Here is a 22585-nt window from a genome sequence, read left to right on the forward strand (position 1 = left end):
TTTTCCCGGGTGCTCTGATTTCCTCCCATCCTTCAAATGGTACGGGGTTTGTAGGTTAATTGTATTTGAGCAGCACGGGCTCGTGGCCCGAAAGGGCCTGTTAGCAGGCTGTATGTCTAAATATAAAAGAAAATGTTTTTGTTACAGTAGTTTAAACTGGAGGACCTTGCACAGACACAGTTAAGAGGAGATTTGATAGAGATGTTTAAAATTAGCATTGCTTTTGATAGTGTAGAAAGGATGATCTATTCCAACAACAGAACTGTTAACACAAGATGATACCTTTAAATTAATGGCTAGAGTTACAAAGTGACTCACTGTGAGATGGAATACATTATTGGAAATGTTGGAATCTGTTTAAAAAAAAAATTATAATTAAAAAAAAATAAATATAGACCTACAGCACAGTAACAGGCTATTTTGGCCCACGAGTCCGTGGGCCTAATTTACACTCCGTTAACCTACACCCCCGGTATGTTTTGAATGGTGGGAGGAAACCGGAGCCCCCGGAGTAAACCCACGCAGACATGGGGAGAATGTACAAAGTCCTTACAGACAGGCCGGGATTAGAACCCCAGTCTGGTCCCAATCGCTGGTGCTGTAAAGGCGTGGCGCTAACCACTACTCCAACTGTGCTGCTTTGCATAAAAGCATTCAGTATGGATTCAGGAAAGTTATGTCATTTCAGTAATTTACTGGCGTTCTGAGGATATAACAAGTCCAGTGGATAGAGGGGAGTAGTATACTTAGATAACCAAAAGGCGTTATGTAAGGTGCTATGCAAAATACTTGGGGTGAGATGGTTGGCATGCAGCACCAGCGATTGGGACTGGGGTTCAAATCCCACACTACCTGTAAGGATTTTGTAAGTTTTCCCCTTGTCTGCGTGGGTATTCCTCGGGGGGCTCTGGTTTCCTCCTACCATTCAAAATGTACCGGGGAAGGAGGTTAATAAGGTGTAAATTGGGCGGCACGGACTTGTGAGCCAAAATGGCTTGTTACCCTGCTGTATGTATGTCTAAATTAAATAAATAAGATCGGGTTCCATGAAGTTGGGAGTGATGTATTGGCATGAATAGGGGATTGTTAACCAATAGTAGGTAGAGAGTTGATATAAAAGGTGTTTCTCTGGTTAACAGTCATTGGCTAGTGGGGTGCTGCAGGGATTGGTGCTGGTCCCACTACTGTTCACAATATACATAAATGAATTGGAAGTTGGGGTCAAAGTGTAGTGTATCTAAGTTTGTTGATGACACTAAATTGGATGTTCAGTTGCTGATGCAGAGCTTGCACGACATCACATCCTTCAGGCAAAACTGCAATGCACAGTTCCAGATGAGATCAGTCAAATGATGCACCTTGCTGAGCTCCCACATTCCCAACAACTCTGCTCCTAGTTTCTGAATCTGACTTGAGCAGAACTTTCAGAAGGATTAAATCCTCAAAGCACTTGGCCAAAAGGTGGTACCTGTCTGTGTTCTTGTGTGAACCAACTGGCTGGAGTTTATGCAGACATTTCCAACCTATCGTTACAATAATCAGAGGTCCCCAACTGTTTCAAGAGGACCTCCAGTGTACTGGTGCCAAAGAAGAGCGAGGAGATCTGCCTCAACGACTATTGGCTAGTAGCACTTGTGTTTACCGTGATGAAGTGCTTTGAGACATTGGTTCTGGAGCAGATTAACTCCTGTCTCAGGAAAGACACAGGTCACAAGATATGGAGGTGCAGCCAGAACTGCTGTAAAGGCAGTGCTGCAACTGGTGCAGACCAATGAGAGTGGGGAATGGAGACAAGTGCTGTCCACAGGGTCCTACTAGCCAGTCCTAAATGGCAATGCCTCCATACAGGCTTTAAATGGCCTGTTAAAGGAGCTGGTTTTTAAAAAAAAAACCTGCAGTTGTGGGGTCTGTGTCTAGGATGGCGGGGCGTGTACTGAGCAACAGCAGTGAGGGGTTGCAGACTCCAGGGGAGCTGTGGACTGGTGCGGAGCACCTGAAAGAGAAAGAACACTCCATCCTCCATTGTTAAGAAGGTGAAGCATAGGAGATGGCCCTAAAGGATGGTGACCACAGCAGTGCACCAGCGAGGGGCTCAGTGACTGAAGGACCCACACAGGCTGCAGGCTGCTGGAGACTGGCTCATGGGAACCAAGTATCAGAACCAGGATTTAAGAAGATGCTGAGGGCAAGAAGGGCTTCTGTAGGGCCTCAGGTGCTGAAAACTTAATCATGTCAGGCTTTGGATCTGGAGCTCAGATTGCTAATAGATCAAACAACGATCTGTGCAGCTGCAGAGGCTGCGGGAGCACTGGAGATGAATCCACAGATACTCAGTGTCTCTGAAGGGACTCTCTTTATCTTACTATAAAGGGGGCCAGGCAATGCTAATAGCAACTCTTTGTTTGCTTTACTGCAGGCAAAAGGAAATTTCAAGTAATAATGATACATGACAATAAAAGGAATCTTGAACAGGCCAACAGCAGTCCTCAACTTACTGGCCTTACACTCTTTGGTAGGTCAGGCTGTTCATTAACTGCAGGGTTCAATATTATGATTCCAGCAAAACGTGATCCAACTAAGGGATCTGGGACTCTGTTTATCTCTCTGCAATGGGATCCTTGACTTTCTCATCAGCTTACCTCAATCAGTACAGATTGGCAACATTGCCCCCTCTTCATTGACCATCAACACTGTCATTCCAATGCTGTATGTTCAGTATTAGTCCTATTCCATATGCACTCATGATTGCATTGCCAAGTTAGCCTCCAACACAGTTTGCAAATTTATTGATGATACTGCTTTTGTTGGCAGAGATACTGGAAATGATGAGTTTAAATACAGATTGAGAGTTTGGTTGGGTTGTGCCAGAGCAACAATCTTGATCTTAACATCACCAAGACCAAGGAGCCTATTTTTGATTTTAAGAAGGGAAGGCCAAGGGACCACAGACTTGTCCATATTGATGGGACAGAAGTGGAGAGAGTTAGTACCTTCAAGTTCATGGGAGTCCATGTATCAGAATGATTCTTGTGAAATCAGCATGTCAAGGCAAGTATGAAGAAGGCACAGAAACATCTACTTTCGTATTTATTACCTATTTATTTTCCTCAATTTTTTTTGCTGGTTGCTTGAATTACAGATACAGGTGTTTTATTTATACCATATATTTTGGCATACAAGTCAACCTTCAGATAAGTTGGGTCTCAATTTTCAGCCTAATTTTCATGGTTTTATCATAAATTGAGTGTATAAGTCGACCCCCTCCCAATTCTCTGCAAGGATGAGCCGGAGACTAGTGTCCAGGCCTCCCAGCAACAATCCTAACTTTGTTACAACATCCCAATCGTCAAGTGACGAATCTATAAATTAAGCAAGTGTAGCGGCAGCTCCACTGGCTCCTGCAATAACACACACAACCAGAAGGGTTGAGCTCAGTGAGCAGACTGGTTTATTGCAGGCTGCTGGGCTGCACTTATACTCCCAGCCTGGACCTGGCTGAGAACCGCACTGGAGGGCGCTGACGTCACCCAGGCATCACGTGGTCCCCCAGTGTGGGCTTCTTTCTTTTTAAAATTTGAATGTATTGTCATGGACAAATCATGAAATTCGGTGTTTTGCGGCAGCATTATTAGTGCAAACATTCATATTCTAAATCATCTTGCAAAAATAAATATTAAAAAAAGTGCACAAAAAGTAAGGCAGTGTCTTTGGTTCATTGATTATTAATCTGATGGTGGCGGGGAAGAAACTGTCTTTGCTGCCACTGAGAGCTCGTCTTTAGGCTTCTTTACCTGTTTTCCCAAAGGTATCAGAGTGAAGCGGGCATGGTGAGCATCTTTGAGGATAGAGGCTGCTTTTGTAAGACACCGCCTCACGTAAATGTCCTTCATGGAGTTAAATCTGGTGCCTCTTATGTCGCAGGCTGGGTTAACAACCCTCTGGAGTTTTTTTTTCTTGTCCTGAGATTTGGCGCCTCCATACCAGACAGTGATGCAACCAGCTAGAATGCTCTCTACGGTACATCTGTAAAAGTTTTCGAGAGTCTTCGGTGACATACCGAATCTTTTCAAACACCTCACGAAGTATAGCCGCTAGTGAGCCGCCTTTGTGTTTGCCTCATCGTGGAGGCTCCAGGACAGATCTTTGGAGATGTTCGACATCAAGTTTGTTTCCATCATCCCATCAGTTAGTGCATGAATTTTTTTTCTTTTTATATCTAGGTTTTTTTGCCATTGTCTTAAAATTGGATTAATTGATTCTCTTGGAAATGTTTCAATGTAATGTTGGAACCTCTTGCCATTTTTGTTTACCTCTTAATTCTCATACCATACCTACTTTTAGAACAACAATCCTAGATTGAGTGGTTCCACATAATTTGAGCATCAGTAAGGCCCTCCCAAAAACTGGGAACATTAATCTGGCTCCCTCTTGCATGTTAGTTAGCCTTCCTCTTCCCCTATTTCCCCTATCTATAGAGGCTAACCTGCATTTTATGCAAGTTCATAATTTCATGGCTTTTGTATTGCGCGCCTTTATTTATAAAATGAATGGTTTAATATATATCAAGATCTTCAACTATTCTGTTGGATTTCAAGATATATGTTTTTGTTTCAATGCCACCTTTAAAAATGTGCCATTTAATTTCCAAACCCCTTTTCCAATTTTTCTTCCAAAATGGACCAGTTCTTTTCTATATTAAAGTATGAACTGGAATAAGAAACTATGATTGTAAAATTAACTTTGCAGTAGTCACTTGTATATTAAACTTTCAGTTGAGTATCCACACTCTGGTTACATGTGATACATAATCTTTATGACCTCATGGGCATGTGGCATCTGTTACATTGATCAGACATTATGAACAAAGGGAAATGAACAGTTCAATTATCTTTTCATTTTACCTACAAAATTATGAAGCAGTAATCATTTGGACACCTGATACAATAATACTGCAACTAACGATAACCATTGTGCGATTTTTCCATTATATTTGAACACTATAGGTAGGCAATGCACAAGAGCAGCTGGTCAGTTAAATGTGGAAATGGTATCAGACAAATGTGCAACAAATTAAAATTTTTGATAAATATATATCATTTAGTAAATGGTATATCTTACCAATCACAGCATTTTGATTGAATTTCACATTAGAATCAAAATTAAGATTACGGTATATGTTTAATTTGAGCCACTAAACAAATTTATATCAAAGTATTTTTAGATCTTGTTATTTGTTTCATAATCAATACCTAGCTGGTACTTGGCTTACTAAGATTCAGAAGTTTTCCATTTGCTCAGCTTGCTCATGTTATGAAGGTAGAATTCTAGTGAATAGATACAAATGGTAATCATTTATATTGTAAAATATGAATTATGTTTAAAGGTAATCTGTTTGCTACATTAGAATTAAAGCAGAAAATCTGCAGATACTGGGGTAGGCTGGGAGATAGTTTTCTTGAGCACTTTTGGTCCGTCTGCTGCGATAGCAAGGACCTCCCAATGGCCAACCATTTTAATTCTACACACCATTGCCTCACCGGCATGTTTGTCCATGGCCTTGTGCACTGCCAAATTGAGGCTACCCACAAAATGGAGGAACAACACTGTATTCTATCTCGCTGTCTATAACTAGACGGCATTAATATCAACCTCCAATTTCTGTTAATCCCCTCCTTGGCCTCTCTTTTTCCCTATCCCTCTATCTTATCTCCTCCAGCTCCTACCCCTTCCTTTCCTTCTATCAGAGAACGACCCTTCTTTTCCCTCTACCCTATCATTTCTCAGCTTTTCTTCTCCCTTTCCACATGTATCCACCCATGTCCTCTTACCTGTTAGCTGATGCTCTTCCCCGTTCCCCTCATCGTCTATCTGTTTATTCCTGATGACAGGCCCAGGCCCAGGCCTGAAACATTGGATACCCTTTAATTCCTGTGAATGCTGAGTGACCTGCTAAGTTTCTCCAGCAAATTTGTGTATTGCACTGTTCGAAACATGAGCTTTTTTTAAAACATTTGTTGCTCAGCCAGTGAATTTTTAGCATTTTTTTTATTTTGAGATTTATATTCTAGTTGTTTCCATGCATTATAATAGAAGGATTTTTTTCAGTTCTGATTTCAAAATTGCAAAATTCCAAACTTTAGAAACATCTTCGCAATCTTCGATAGACTATGGGGTCTGCAATTAATGTATTAGTGGCTGGATCTTGGTGGAAGGGTGTGAGTGATGGAATTTTTGATATTAGAATTTTTTCTGGTTACCATAATGCTCTAAATCTTTGTTAATCATGAGGGAGAGAGACATGGACCTCACATATAACAACAATATGCATATACCACTTAGGTTGCTTGCAATTCTGGCAGTCTATGCAAGCTAAAATCTACAAGTACTCCAGACTTCAACTCCAGTACCAAGTCTGCCCATATTTCTGATTTACGTGTCTCCAAATCGTGCTGCATTATACACAGGAACCTAATTTTAATAGCAAACCTATCCATGCTCATGATATCTGGAGTGTGGGTTGATTGTTCAGCCAAGGCCAGGATCCAGTGTGTGTGCTGGAGGTGCAATTGTAGCTGGGGTCTGGTTTGGGAATATTGGGAGCAGGAGCATGAATGGGTTTGTGGCCAGATTTGGAGCTGTAAGTTCAGGTTGGGGATATAACTGGTGCCAGATTTGCAGCCACAGATGGGGTCTGGTTTGGAAACTCTAATCAGGAAAATGGATTGATTTGCAGTTGATGTTAGGGTTTTGTGTATGGGATAAAGTAGCTTTGGTCACATAATCAACATGCTCCAGACCCTGGTTCCGGCTGAACATTTGTCTCACACTCCCTACCCTTGATTCCAGCTGGACATTTGGGCCACACTCCCTACCCCTGGATCTGGTTGGACATCCGGCCTACTCTCTCTATGCTTGGTTGCAGCTGGGTATCCGGCCCATACTCTCTACCTTAGTTCTAACTGGGCATCTGGCCCACACTCCATCATTAGACCACATCTTTATCACCTTTATCTTCACCTGCTGCTACCTTGGGAAAGCATCGAACTTGTAAAAGGACCATTCCATCTGGTCAATTGGTAGAGGACACACAAGTTTTAAAACATGCTCCTCCGTATTCAAGACCAATTTATCTTTTGCTGTGGATAAACACTTGAATGGATGTCCTATTAGTGTAATGATGCCTTGTTTAACTACTTTTCTCTTTAGCACTATAATTTTCAGTTTTGTTTCTTTGCGCCAGTGCACTTTGCAATTTTGTTTTATTGTAACGCTATCCCCGCTCTTGTGTTACAATTGTTGTCTTATTTATGGGCTGATTGGATAGGAAAGCATGCAAGAACATGCAAGAACATTTTTTCCCCACTGTATCTCTATATACATAATAATAAACAATTCAGTAGCGAGACTCCCAGCAAAACATGGTTATCACAGTAGTTAGCGCAATGCTGTTACAGCGCCATCGGTTGAGGATGGAGATCTTGTTCCTGAGGAGGACTTTGCCGTCTGAGCTGCGCAGCGGGCTTTGGACTTGGGGTGAGGGGCCGTACACACCCTTTAGAGCCTCGTAAAAACCCCTGAAGTCGCCAATGTCCGCGCTGAGCTGGGTTCGTTTGGCGAGGCTAGTCCACCACTCAGTTTGGATCTCCCGGAGTTTGCGCTGAAGATGGCTGCATGCGCAATGGAAGGCTCATTTCTTCTCTGGGTGGGCAGCTCGCTTCTTTGCCAGCAGCTCCTGGATTTCCTGGTTGTTTTCGTCGAACCAGTCCTTGTTTTTCCTGGAGGAGAAGCCCAGTACCTTTTCAGTGGATTGCAATATGGCAGTCTTCAGGTGATCCCAGAGGGTTTCAGGGGACGAGTCCGTGAGGTGGATTACATCCTCGAGCTTTGCTTTGAGGTTTGCCTGGAAGTTTCCTCTCACTTTGTCTGACTGCAAGTTTCCAACATTGAACCTCTTTCTGGGGGCATTACTGTTCCTGGACTTTGGCTTGAAGTGAAGGTTGAGCTTGCAGCAAACAAGCCGGTGGTCAGTGTGGCATTCCGTGCTGGGCATGACCCTGGTGTGGAGCACATCTTGTTTGTCTCTTTCTCGCACCAGGAGGTGCCAGTGTTTGGATCAGGGATGCATTCAGGTAGTCTTCAGGCTGTCCCTCTGCTGAAAATGAGTGTTTGTAATGACAAGCCACTGTTCTGCGCAGAGCTCCAACAGGAGGTGCCCGTTGTCATTGCACTTGCCGACACCATGTTTGCCCAGGATTCCTGGCCAGTTTCCTGGAAGAAAACTGAGGTCCTCCATAAGCCAGCTCCCCACCATGACTACCAGCCCCCCAATATCTCCATCGGGCACACAAAACTCAAAACGGTCAACCAGTTTACCTATCTCTGCTGCAGCATTTCATCGAATGCAAGGATCGACAATGAGATAGACAACAGACTCGCCAAGGCAAATAGCATCTTTGGAAGACTACACAAAAGAGTCTGGAAAAACAACCAACTGAAAAACCTCACAAAGATTAGTGTATACAGAGCCATTGTCATACCCACACTCCTGTTTGGCTCCGAATCATGGGTCCTCTACCGGCATCACCTACGGCTCCTAGAACGCTTCCACCAGCGTTGTCTCCGCTCCATCCGCAACATTCATTGGAGCGACTTCATCACCGACATTGAAGTACTCGAGATGGCAGAGGCCGACAGCATCGAATCCATGCTGCTGAAGATCCAACTGCGCTGGGTCTCCAGAATGGAGGACCATCGCCCTTCCAAGATCGTGTTATATGGCGAGCTTTCCACTGGTCACCGAGACAGAGGTGCACCAAAGAAGAGGTACAAGGACTGCCTAAAGAAAGCTCTTGGTGCCTGCCACATTGACCACCGCCAGTCGCATCTTGGCGCCTCACAGTTCGGCGGGCAGCAACCTCCTTTGAAGAAGACCGCAGAGCCCACCTCACTGACAAAAGACAAAGGAGGAAAAACCCAACACCCAACCCCAACCCACCAATTTTCCCTTGAAACCGCTGCAACCATGTCTGCCTGTCCCGCATCGGACTAGGCAGCCACAAACGAGCCTGCAGCTAACGTGGACATTACCCCTCCATTAATCTTCGTCCGCGTAGCCAAGCCAAAGAAAAAAGAAGAAAGTATTACAGCGCCAGCAACCAGGGTTCTAATATGATGCTGCCTGGTGTTTGCTTGTTCTCCTTGGGACTGCATGTCTTTCCTCCATGCGTTCCAGTTTCTTCCCATGTCCAAAAGACGTATGGGGTTAGCAGGTTAATTGGTCACTTGGGTGTGTTTAGTTGGAGGGTGTGGGCTCGTGGACTGGAAGGACCTGTTACTGTGCTGTATTTCTAGCCCCTTTTTCACTGGCACCTTGTTCCAGGAATTGACAGCCAATTTACTGATTAAGGGTTCAATGGAAAAGCAAATCAGTCGGCACGCTGGTGTCAAATGACGTCCTCAACCCCTACTCAAATTCCTGGCGTCAACTGATGCTAGTGTGCCAATTAAACCAGTGGAAAAAGGACAAGTTGCACCCCTGGACTTCAGGTGTCTAACCTTTTATCCGGGGTCATCAGGACCAGACACCTGCCATTGTTCGGAATCTTTTGGTCCCTTTAAGCAAATTTTCCCACCCCCTCCCCCCACTGGCTGTCCGTTGCCCCCCCCCCCCCCCCCCCCCACAAAGGCCAGTGCCTGACTATTTTGAACCCTAGGCTAGGCTGACCATGCGGGATGCTGACTGGGCTGAGCCATACAGGAGGCTCTCGACCAGCGTGTCGATCAGGTGGAGGCGGGAGGCAACGGGGTGGCCCAGGAGCTCAGCTAAAAAGGTAACCAGTGTCAACTGCTCAGAACCAGCAGCCAAGCGGAGCAGAAGGCTGAACATGAGGTACAGAACTGCAGGGGGAATGGGCTGTCGGGGTGGTGGAGTCAAGCGCCGGCAACTTTCAGGTGCTCCATTAGCTCGTCGGGCAAGCTGTCAGGCACATACCCGCAGTGCCATCCATTGTGCAGCTCCCCTCATCTAATTCCCAACATGGAAGCAAGGAACCCTGAGTATGCGGAGTGCCTCACTGGATTGCGGCGACGACTCACTGCGGGAGCAATGGCCGTCTTTGTTTCCCATAATCCCCCACGCAGCTGGAACCATTCTGATGCTGCATGGGGATTATGGGAAAGGAAGATGGACATTCGTTCCTCATTGAACGAGGCACCGCCTGCTTCTCTCCCACCAGGTGCTGGGGGCTAAGAGTCACCTTTCCACTGAAGAAAAGAGAGGGCACTCATGGAGGGGGGGAGGTCTCCCTCTGAAAACAGAGAATTTATTACGGGAAATTAACATTACTTATATTGGAGGTTGCCAGTGTTTGGAATCCTACATAAAAGGTTAGGCACCTGTATTGTTAATGTAGACTCTCCTATCCCGAGGGATGATTTGTGTTCAGTGGGAAAGCAGTTGGTGTCCTGGTTAAAAGTGGCCACCCAGTGGAAACAGCAAAAACAGCTTGCACATTAACTGGGATGCTAGTGGAAAAAGGACTTCTAAAAACTAAAATACACAGCTGACCTTGTGAGTATATGGATCCACGAATAGTATATCTAAAGATGACTGACTTGGTCAACAATTTTTTTTATGAAGGGAAAAGAAATGAAAATATAAAATATTAGAAATCAGCAGGTCAGGCCTCTGGAAAGAGAAACAAAGTTAATTTTTTTCAGGTTGAAGAGCTCTTTTGTAATTTCTGATTATTTACAGCATTTTCTAATTTTATAAATATAATTGGGCTGAGATCAGCATAACTTGTATTTGGGTGCTTTGTTTATGCAAATATAATAAGATTATTTAATCATTGTAGTCTGTCCCATATTATATTGAAACAGCTTTGCATGAATTTGGCTTTTGCAAGTTTTACCTATAATTCATCCAAAGTAAAAACAGAAAATAATGGAAACACTCAGTTAAGGACTATCAGTGGAAAGACAACCATTTAAATGTTTATTTTCTACTGATGCTGCCTGACCACTTCAAACATTTCCATCTCAATTTTTTTAAATCTCAGATTCTCAGCATCTGCAGATTTTTACATGCTTCTAATATCTTTTTCTATGTAAACTTTCTTCACGATATCTTCTGAAAAATACCTGCTAATTGTGAATTTTCCCTTTGAGTTGCACCTTCTCGTAATGATTTGCAATTTAATTGAAATGAGACTTAACACATCAGTGACATCTGTAATTTGAATTTCTATTCCCTATGTTACACAGAAAAGTTGATCTTGAAAATGAATACAGGCACACGATCCTTTAGAACCCTTGGTGGACAGTGTGTTCCGAATTTCAGATGTTTCTGGATTTCAGAAAGCCCACCCAAATTGTGCTGCCATATCCACCCCCACCCCCTTCCAGTAGCCCGGCCGTCTCCCCCAACTGCCAGTCCCTTGGCCACCTTCCCCGACTGCAGTACCTCAACTGCCTGGACGTCTCCCCTGACCGCTGGTCCCACGGCTGCCCAGTATCCTTCTCCCGACCGCCGGTCCCTCGGCTACCCAACAGCCTTCCCCGACCGCCGGTCCCTCGGCCACCCAGCAGCCTCCCCCGACCGCCGGTCCCTCGGCCACCCAGCAGCCTCCCCCGACCGCCGGTCCCTCAGCCACCCAGCAGCCTCCCCCGACCGCCGGTCCCTCGGCCACCCGGCAGCCTCCCCCGACTGCCGGTCCCTCGGCCACCCGGCAGCCTCCCCCGACTGCCGGTCCCTCGGCCACCCGGCAGCCTCCCCCGACTGCCGGTCCCTCGGCCATCTGGCAGTCTCCCCCGACCGCTGGTCCTTCAACCGCCTCCCTCAACCGCCGGTCCCTCAGCCACCCGTCAGTCTCCCCCGACCGCTGGTCCCCTGACCGCCCAGCGGTCTCTGCCGACCGCCGGTCCCTCAACCACCTCCCTCAACCGCCAGTCCCTCAGCCACCCGTCAGTCTCCCCCGACCGCTGGTCCCCTGACCGCCCAGCGGTCTCTGCCGACCGCCGGTCCCTCAACCACCTCCCCCGACTGCCGGTCCCCACTTGCCGGATTTTGGAGATTTCCAGATTTTAGTTGTCCGGATAAAGGATCCTCAGAACAAAGCTATTGATTTTTTAATATCCCGGTATGTTTTGCCATTACCAAAAGATTTATTAGGTTTAGCAGTAATTACACAAGTACAGAGTAATTATTTATAGTTGTAAAGCATTCTATACTCAGTACTTACAATTTATTGCTAATTAAGACTTTTTAAAAAGTGTTTCATCACTGGGAGATGTTACAGCCAATTGTGGAGTGCAGTGAAATTAATAGCCATACAGTCTGTTTCCATAACTACAGTGAAACCTCATTAGACCGCGATTCATTAATCTGCGGAATCGCTTATAGCGCAGGTGTTTGTGAACCCCAAACATTGATTTTAGGAGCCAGACTAACAGTGACTAACAGTCACAAACTCATAAATGGTCTCTTATGACTCATTTACAAGATGTGTATGTTAATATGTGGAGTTTAAAGGTCTTATTATAGGGTGTATTTAAGAAATAAATGCTTTCCAGGGTGCGTAACATCATTGAAAACTACCAAAAGATATTTTGTAGTCATTTGAAAAGTTCATATCCCTTCCAAAAAATAGTGCAACATTTCTCGTGCTGAATTTATAAATTTACTGTACATTGATATGCCAGTCTGGTTTAAATATTTGCTCCTCTGGTGTGGAGCTTTAAGCCCACAACTCTCTGATTTTGCGATATGGTTGCAATTACTGAGCTAAGCTTAGCTGTAAAGCCTGTGTGTGCATGTACAAACACAAAAATGCTAGAGAAATTCAGCAAATCTCACAACATCTAGTGGAGGAAGTGTTTCGGGCCTGAGCCCTTCTTCAAGGTATGAAAAAAGCAGGTAGGCACCTGAATAAAAAGTTGGGGGAGGAGGAAGATAGGCCAACAGGCAAAAGGCAAATATTGGACAGGAGAGAAAAGGTGAGAATTGATGAGGGGAGGGGTGTGGCTCTGTGAATGCAGAGGTGGATGAAAGACAGGGAGACAGAGCTAGAGGAAAGGAGTCAAAAGTGGAGAAGGGGAGAGACAGGGGTGGGAGCTCATGGAACCCAGAGAAGTCCATGTTAATGCAATCTGGTTGAAGGGTGCACAGACAGAATATGAGATGTTGTTCCTTTAATTTCCTGTGGTCTCAGTCAGACAATGCATGAGACCATGGACAGAGATATTGGCATGGGAATGGGCAGGGCATTGAAATGGATTGCACTGAGAGATCCCCACTATTGCACCAGACAGCGTGCAGGTGCTCAATAAAGCGATCTCCTAGTCTGCATTTAGTCTCTCTGATGTAGAGGAATCCACAATGCAAGCACTGTTAAGTGGATGATCCTGCAGATTCACAAGTGAAGTGTTGCTTCACTTGGAAGAACTATTTGGGGCCTCAAATGGTGGTGAGGTAAGTGTATGGTCAAATTTATTTTGAATCCGCCATTATTACCTTTTAATTTCAAAGTTCCTCTATGAATGTACCTTTTCCCTTTTATTCTTTTAAAATCCACCTCTCTGGCCAGACTTGCATTCTAATGAGCTCTTATTTGTTTCCATTCACTGTCTACTTGTGGGACCAATCAGTCTGCATTTGTTGTGATTTGTCAAGAGTGTGGTGTCTAAGCCCGTGTGAGTTATTGCACTCTCATCTCCAACCACTAAATCTAGAATTAAGGAGATTTTTGTACGCCAAATAAGTAGTTTACTATGCCTGTATTGTTGGCAGGTCTTTGAGGCTCTCATAGAGAAGTTGGTCAGTTAACAAAAGATTGCGGTACCTGTATCTCATTTCCAGTTGTTAAAATTGTTGTGAGTTGATGACAGTGTCTTGAACTTTTTACTATAGTTACAGGAATTACAGTACTCTTTAATTTAGTGAATAATACAAATCCAAATGCAGATCCTATTTTGTGCAAGGATATCATTGTGGTATGAAAATGGTTCTCTTCCTCTTAATCCCCAAAAAAGTATTAAAGCAAAGCAGAATGGTCCAAATTATTGACTTCTATGTTGATCTGCCATCAGTGTTTCCTTGCCTACAATTTAAGAGAAACTTGAGAGAGGTCTAATAACCTGACATCACAATGGTGTATGATTTATTTCAACTTTTAGTCCTGAGAGCCTGACATGTTCTGATTTTCCTTCCTGTTTTCCACAGTAAAGAAATATGTATACAAGATGTTTGTCTGTTACATTCAAGATGGTTAAAACTATCTTGAAGATGCAGAAGCTATGAACTAGTTGTCAAACTGGCTGTGTTCAGTGAGAAGATTAAAAAAAAGGAATTTAGAATGTATTGTGCAGTTTCATTTTTAGAAAAATTCATATTGGCCATTTTTCTTTTGAGGAAGGTCTTGCTTTCACATTATTTATATGATGCAAGTTAGATGGGACAGGCTGGATATTGAGCCACAGAATGCAGTTAACCTATATTGTGTAATATTGTAGAATTCAGCATGTGATTGTCAAAAGTTTCAACATTGATAAAACTATATTATAGCTATGGGGAACAGTCTCATGGTCAAATATTGGGGGGGAGGGAACAGGTGGAAATTTGAATTTGAAGTCATTCAGGTAGCTTAGAAAATTGCAGCACCAATATTATTAATAACCAACTTTTTTTTCTTCCACCAGCCCAGTGTTTTAATTGTCAGCTACAAAGAATCTGCAAAGGCGGCTTCGCAGTTTGGGTCATATGAAAAGACTGAATGGAAATCTGATAGCAGTATGATCGCTGTTGCGGTAAGATACAATTCATTTTATTGTTCCGTGTTATTCTGGAATCTTTGTAAAGTGCTTTTGAAAGTTCTACATTAAAGATGCTACTCAACTGTTTGTTTGTGTGGCATTGGTCTTAATTATTTTAGCCATTTGATTTTTCCAATGTTATCCACCTTTTGAAATATAATGTAGTTGTTTTTAAGCAGATTTCTATGGCAAATTAAATAAAACTAAAAGGGGCCTATTTTAACAGCAAAAGTTACTGAAAAATTGTTAACCTGAAATATATTTTTGATATGTCTTGATTCATAGAATACAGGTGCAGGAGTAGGCCATTCAGCACTTCGAACCTGCAGCACCATTCAATACCACAACATTCAGATCCCATTTAAGCTCATGTTTTCTTATTTGTCACCATTCAGATAATCTGACTGGATACTGCTGCCACACATTTGTCTACATAGTGCATCTGCCATGAATTTACCATTTCTCCTAATATGTCTGTAACCCTTCTGCTCTTGGAAACTTCCTCACAGCTCGAGTTTTCACCCAGTTTAATGTCATCTTCAAACTTGGAGATATTACATTTAATTATTTCTTCTCTATCATTAATATATTGTAAATAGCTAGATTCCCTGCACTGATGACATTGTGGTACCCTACTACTGACTGCTTGCCAATCTTAGAAAGAGTCATTTATTGCCATTCTCTGCTTCCTGTCTACCCATCAGTTCTCCATCCACATCAGTACATTACCTCCTATACCATGCCCTGTAACTTTGCCCACCAATCTCTTGTGCAGGACCTTGTAAGATACACTTTGAAAAACATTACTTTGACTGGTTCGTCATAGTCTACTCTACTGGTTACATCCTGAAAAAATTCTAGATCTGTCAAGCATTGAAGGTCGGTGATTTGTGGCGTTCCACAGGGATTCCAGGTCTTGGTGATTTTCAAAATAGCTTGGACAAAACAGTGGCGGGGTGGGTCAGCAAGTTCACTCTGAGGTGTTGGTTTAGTGTAGAAGGTTACAATGGGATACAGGCAGGATGTAGAGTTGGGTGGAGAAGTGCTAGAATACTGATGTTAGCACAAAATATTTTGGGGTAAGATAAACAAGATATAAAAGAATTTTCAGAAACCAGATACAATTGCTGGCAGCTGAATGATTAGACCTTGTGCAAGCTGTTTATTCACATGGAGCTACCAGAGTTGCAACCAAAAAGTGAGTCAGTTCAGAAATAAAACTTCAATGGCAACCTTGATGGAAATCCATGAAGGTAAAAATATTCATTTTGTTAATTATACCACAAAAATGAATGAATGAAGAGTTTATCATATGTATATACGTAAGTACAGTGTACAAATGCAATTAACATCTTTCAATGGCAATTTAAGTATTCACAGTTGGCTGGTAGTCCAAAGAAAAAGTGCTTGCCAATAACGCAGACAGACCTTACTAGTATAATGAATAGGTTAGTACAGGTAGGTTCAAGAACAGCATAGCTGGGGGAAGCAACTGTTCTTGAACCTAGAGATGTCAAACTTCTGTCACTGATAACTATTGTCCTTTTGTGCCATTTGCATTTGGCGTATATCACATGCCTTTATTTGTCTAGTCATATTAGAAAGCAAATATTTCTGCAACTTTACTTGGTCATTTGTGGATTTGAATTATTAATAATTTAGTGTAAAGAAAAAAAGTGGCAGCTGCTGTAATGGCATCACTGGCGCTGGTGTGGCCTTGAGAGATGGGAATGGAGATGCAGCTTTGCTCCACAGGGTCCTGCTGCCCGATCCTGGTGGCTCCATACAGGCTTTAAGAAGCCTGATAAAGGAGCCAATGGTGTTTTGTTTTAAAAATCCTGCAGCCACTGAGGTCTGTGCTGGGCAGTGTACTATCAGGTTGCAGATGCCAAGGGATCAGTGGACCGGCGCAGGGCACTGGCAGCGTGGATTACACCCATCCCCCTTCTCGTTGAGAAGGTGAAACATGGGAGATGACCCAGTAGGGAAGGTAACCATGGCAGCAGACTAGCAAGGGATTCAGCTGCTGAAGGACCCACACATACTGCAGCAGTTGGTGACTTGAAGTGGAGTGGCTCACACAGGCTGTGGGCGCTGGCAACTTGCAAACAAAGTACCCACATAGGCTGCAGGTTGATAGAGACTGGTATGAAAACCAGGTATCGGAACTGAGATTCGAGAAGGTACTGAGGACAAGGGCTCCTGAAGGGCCTTGGGCACTAAAGGCATTCTGTAGAGGAGGTTGATGATGGATCAAACAGGAGTCTGCATGACTGTAGAGGCTGCAGAAGTGCTGGAGACCAATCCACGGACACTCAGTGTCTCTCAAGAGGCTCGTTTCTTTTTATTGTTAGGGATTGCTGGGCAGTGCTCATTGTAACTGCCTTACGGCAGACAATAGTTGAAGTATATCATGTATATTGTATGTACAGATGCTTCTCTACTTACAATAATTTGACTGAAGAATTTTCAAAGTACAATAGTTCAATAGTGATAATCAATAGAATCTGTACATCGAATTTTGAATTTCGATCTGTTCCCATGCTTATGTACGGTATACTGCGCTCTCACGATGCTGGGCTGACACTGTGTTGAAAGCATTTTTTATTTTGTATTTTCACATTCCACCATGTGCTTTCAGCTGTGTACGTTAATGTGAGTACCTGTTCAACTTAATACCGATGATTTTGCCTAATTGTAGGCTGGAGTAAGTGATCTGAGCGTGTTCAGTAGGTGCAGTATTCTTTCTCGACTTTCGATTTTTCCACTTATGATAGGTTTATTGGACATAACCCCTATCGTAAGATGAGGAGCAGCTGCATTATTATGTCACAATAAAAGGAACCTTGAATCAGTGAGCAAAAGAAATCCACTTGAGCCTTCAATAAAATGCTACACGTGCTGGAAAGTGTTGGAAAGGTCATTGCACTGAAAATGAACTCTTCACATGTCTTTAATCTTAAATTGCAGGTCTTCCAAACACCTAAAAGGCCATTTAACTGTTCAGAAAATCTCAACTTTAACTTGTAGTGAGCTGGAGTCTGCCATTCTTAACTTATTTCTCTATAGCTACTATCAAATTGAACTAATTTCTTAAAAAGAGACATGAAATGAAACTAGTGAGCAAGCTGATGACAAGTCTGGGTTATATTATTAGCAATTTCATGACAGCTGTTCTTACTTCATAGTAAGACATTTAAAATTTCCATCTGGTTTTTATAGGGTAACCGAGATTAAAATCCAGAATTCAAAATTACAAATTTTGCAGCATGTCCTTTCTTTCTCGTAATATTATGCTTTTCATTATTATGGGGGGCGTGGCGAGATGGCGTAGGAAGAGGACATGTAATTCCACCTCTCCCCAGCTGAATAATTAATACCAAAAATTTAGAGACAGTTAAATACTTAAAACTTGTTCTGAAGAAGTTTAAGAAGTTATTTACAGTCATAATGAAAGGAACCAAGGCTCAAGCTGCAAAAAAACCTACAATTTAAATGAGCTGGAAGTACTGAAGAATTGAGGCCTACCTCTTCGAGGGATCCACGGGGGTCAACTCTGGAGCTGCCAAAGCCTCAACGGACTACTCCGGCCACAGTCATAATTACACTGGCACCCTCCTTGCATCTTACCACACAAGATGGCGCTGGAGCAGTAAGCCATTCTTTGGAGGGGGGGAAGTGGGTGCGACTCCGATCGCATGCCTGGGGATGTGGGGCCTCGCAGAGGCGAGAGTCCTGTTCTCGATCGTGGTCGCAAGTGTGTCGGACTAGCCAGCAACGTGCCAAGTCTGAGCGCAAGGGCAGAGGACCTGCGCCTCCGGGCCCTGGGTGATCTGGGCATGCACGGTGATTCACGCATGCGTACAACTCCCAACCGGGCACAGACTGCGGGAACGTCTCTCTCCCGACAGGCTGACAGAGTCAGCCCTGTTTGGGAGGGATAGTCGTGTGGCTCGGGCCAAGGTTGTAGAGTTGGAATTGGAAGAAGAAGATGAAGAGGAGTTAGTACAGCCACCAGAAGATGAAGAAGCAGCAATACTACATGCTACCAGAATTATGCAAAAATCTGAGATTTCAGAGACTTAAATCTCCCACTTTACAAACTTTTCAAATTGTGCAGGTGGAGGAAGAAACTATATTGTCTGTGTCTGAAAAATTTATGCGTCGGATGAATAATAATGGCAACTCAAGTTGTGCAGGGATTTAAGGATAATAAATTTCAATTGACTGAACTGAGAGGAGAAGTGTCATTAATTAAACAAGATGTAGCCAAATGTTTGTGAGCAGTTGACATGATAAAGGATGAATTTAAAGGAATTAAGCGGGCGTTTCGTGATTGCAATGATAAAGTGGAACGATATTCTGAGAGAATGGATTACGTGGAACATTGTATTACGGGATGGGATGTCCAAAAATGAGAATTTTTGAAGAAAATTGATTCACTGGAAAACCAAAGTCGGCATAATAATGTCACGATAGTTTGACTGTTGGAGGATATTGAAGGAACGGATCCGGTGAAGTTTTTTCGAAAATGGATACCAAAGATGTTGGGAGAGGATACATTTCCAGAAGGTTTGGAATGGGACAGAGCACATAGAGCGATATGACAGAAGCCTTTTTCAGACTAGCCACCATGGGAGGTGCTTATCCATTGTTTCTGTTACCAGGATTGTGAGCTGATATTACATTTGGCAGTGCAGAAAGCTCACCAAAATCAGGGACCTTTGGTCCAGGGTAATAGTTTTTTTTAATGCAGATTTAAGTCGGGCTGTGATAAGAAGACATAAAGAGTTTAATCCAGCTAAAGCTGTGCTATGGAAGAAGGGTTACAGATTTGCGTTTAGATACCCAGCTGTGTTGAAGGTATCTTATGGTAATTTTCAGGCTCAGTTTTTTGATGACAAAACTGAAGCTCTGACTTTCGCTAACTCTTTGCCAAATAACTCACAGATTTGAGTTGCAGAAACAATCGAAATTGCAGGGCTCTCCAAAGAGGAATGGGAATAGTAACGGCAGGAAGAAAGTGGAGGAACAACATCTGATTCAGACGGGAGATGATGGCCAAGTTGTTGGTATTGAAGATCAAGCAAGTGGTATCATGGGTGTTGTGGACTGAATTTTTCTGTATGAACAAGTGTCTTTTTTTGTGATATAAGAATATCAGCTGGGGTGGGGTGGATGGCTCTGTCTTCTGAAGTCATTTGCCACTAGTGGTTTAGACCACACCCAGTTAGTAGAGGTGGGTTCCACTTTGGTGTTTTTTGTTTTGTTGTTTTTTTAAAGAAGGTTTTTTTTTTCCTTTTTTTTATATTACTTTTTTAGTAAATTTAGTAGGGATTTTTTTCTTTTTGTTTTGGAGCTTATATTCTTTGTGAGGATTTGCTGTGTTGGGTGTCATTTGTAACAACAAAATGAGTAAATTGAATGTTGTGACATTTAATGTAAATGGGATGAACCATCTGATAAAAAGGAAATGGGTGTTGGACCATATCAGAAAGATGAAGGTGGACATTGCATTTTTACAAGAGACTCATTTGACGGCGAAAGAACATTTGAAATTGAAACGAGATTGGGTTGGACACGTGCTGGCATCTTTTAATTCTAAGGCTAGAGGAGTAGCGATTTTGATACATAAAAAGGTGCCTTTTGTTGTAGAATCTTTTTCTGAGAATGCTGGCAGAGTTTTTAGGTTAATTGTAAATTATTTTCAGAAGACTGGACTTTGATGAATTTATATGCACCAAATGAAGATGATGTACAATTTGTTACAGATGCGTTTTTGCATTGAACCAATCGAATGAGAATATTATGGTTGGAGGGGACTTCATTTGTTGCCAGTTGTTTTAAAATAGGTGCAGTGTACAAAGAAATGTGTTTGTGAGGTAGCTGACATTCTGTTATGTTGATTAAATTAACAGTTTCCTTTTGAGAGGTATTTTTAAAATATGTTTACAGCCAAATATTCACCAAAACATGTTAACTAAACTTCAAACACAGATTGTATAGTTAACTATCTTGATGGGTGCACATGCCTTCATCACTTCCATAAAAAACGTTTATAGTTCAGTTGGTGATGAAAGAGATACAGCATGGTAACAGGCCCTTCTGACCCATGAGCCCATGTTTCTCAAATACACCAATTAACCTACAAACCACCGGATTTGAACCCGGTCATTGGCGCTGTAATTGTGTTGTGTTAACCACTAGACTAACAGTGTTGCTCTAGTTTATTTTTTAAACTTTATTTATTTGGAAGATCATTAGTAATAATACAGCATACATTCCATAAAGACAATTTTATGTAAGTATATATGTATATAATCGCTGAAGAGCTGGCTCTTCAGCGCTTGACGTCCTGCTTTGCGGAAACTGCCAAAATGTTTGGCCTGGAAGTCAGCCTGAAGAAAACTGAGGTCCTCCATCAGCCAGCTCCCCACCATGACTACCAGCCCCCCCACATCTCCATCGGGCACACAAAACTCAAAACGGTCAACCAGTTTACCTATCTCGGCTGCACCATTTCATCAGATGCAAGGATCGACAATGAGATAGACAACAGACTCGCCAAGGCAAATAGCGCCTTTGGAAGACTACACAAAAGAGTCTGGAAAAACAACCAACTGAAAAACCTCACAAAGATAAGCGTATACAGAGCCGTTGTCATACCCACACTCCTGTTCGGCTCCGAATCATGGGTCCTCTACCGGCACCACCTACGGCTCCTAGAACGCTTCCACCAGCGTTGTCTCCGCTCCATCCTCAACATCCATTGGAGCGCTCACACCCCTAACGTCGAGGTACTCGAGATGGCAGAGGTCGACAGCATCGAGTCCACGCTGCTGAAGATCCAGCTGCGCTGGATGGGTCACGTCTCCAGAATGGAGGACCATCGCCTTCCCAAGATCGTATTATATGGCGAGCTCTCCACTGGCCACCGTGACAGAGGTGCACCAAAGAAAAGGTACAAGGACTGCCTAAAGAAATCTCTTGGTGCCTGCCACATTGACCACCGCCAGTGGGCTGATAACGCCTCAAACCGTGCATCTTGGCGCCTCACAGTTTGGCGGGCAGCAGCCTCCTTTGAAGAAGACCGCAGAGCCCACCTCACTGACAAAAGGCAAAGGAGGAAAAACCCAACACCCAACCCCAACCAACCAATTTTCCCTTGCAACCGCTGCAATCGTGTCTGCCTGTCCCGCATCGGACTGGTCAGCCACAAACGAGCCTGCAGCTGACGTGGACTTTTTACCCCCTCCATAAATCTTCGTCCGCGAAGCCAAGCCAAAGAAAAAAAGATATGTATATAATAGATATATAAAAAGAAAAAAGCTTAAAATAATATTTTTAAAAATGAGTCCCCACCCACCCTTCCATCCCATCAGCCAGCTCTCTTAAGGAGAGCCAAAAATATATAAACAGAAACTAAGAATATATAATAAATCAAAAACATCTAAATGCATATATTCCAAATATGGTAACCACTTTTTAACAAAAAAAGAATAATTATCATGCAGATTATATGTAATTTTTTTCATAACAATACAAGTTTTCAATTCATTCTACCATCGCATTATATTAATCACTATGTTATCTTTCCATGAACTTGCTACACATTTTCGAGCTAGACAATGCTAAGCGTGCAAATGCACTTTTTTTTAAACTTTATTTAAAATTTTATGACATGAATAAAATAAAAATTACATTTAAAGAAATAATAAAAAATAAGATAATAAAAATTAGAATACTACATCATTAAACTACACAAATTAACCCC

The 22585-nt window shown here is 42.9% G+C and overlaps 1 protein-coding gene across 8 annotated transcripts in view; it reads left to right on the forward strand.

Moving 5' to 3' along the window:
• The window catches only part of ric1 (RIC1 homolog, RAB6A GEF complex partner 1), a 197324-nt gene that overhangs the window by 11856 nt on the left and 162883 nt on the right, over positions 1-22585 (forward strand). For 4 of the 8 annotated variants that reach the window (XM_069920771.1, XM_069920782.1, XM_069920761.1 and 1 more), the window contains exons 1-2: positions 4869-5003; positions 14698-14805. Coding sequence is in view for 5 of the 8 variants with exons in the window: in XM_069920761.1 (XP_069776862.1) it covers positions 14791-14805 (15 nt within the window). In the remaining 3 variants the exon portion in view is untranslated. Of the gene's footprint in view, positions 1-4868; positions 5004-14697; positions 14806-22585 lie in introns of those variants that run through there. The other 4 variants (XM_069920737.1, XM_069920754.1, XM_069920745.1 and 1 more) reach the window with 1 other exon arrangement.

Source organism: Narcine bancroftii, chromosome 1 (genome assembly GCF_036971445.1).
Source record: "Narcine bancroftii isolate sNarBan1 chromosome 1, sNarBan1.hap1, whole genome shotgun sequence".
Classification (NCBI taxonomy): Eukaryota; Metazoa; Chordata; class Chondrichthyes; order Torpediniformes; family Narcinidae; genus Narcine; species Narcine bancroftii.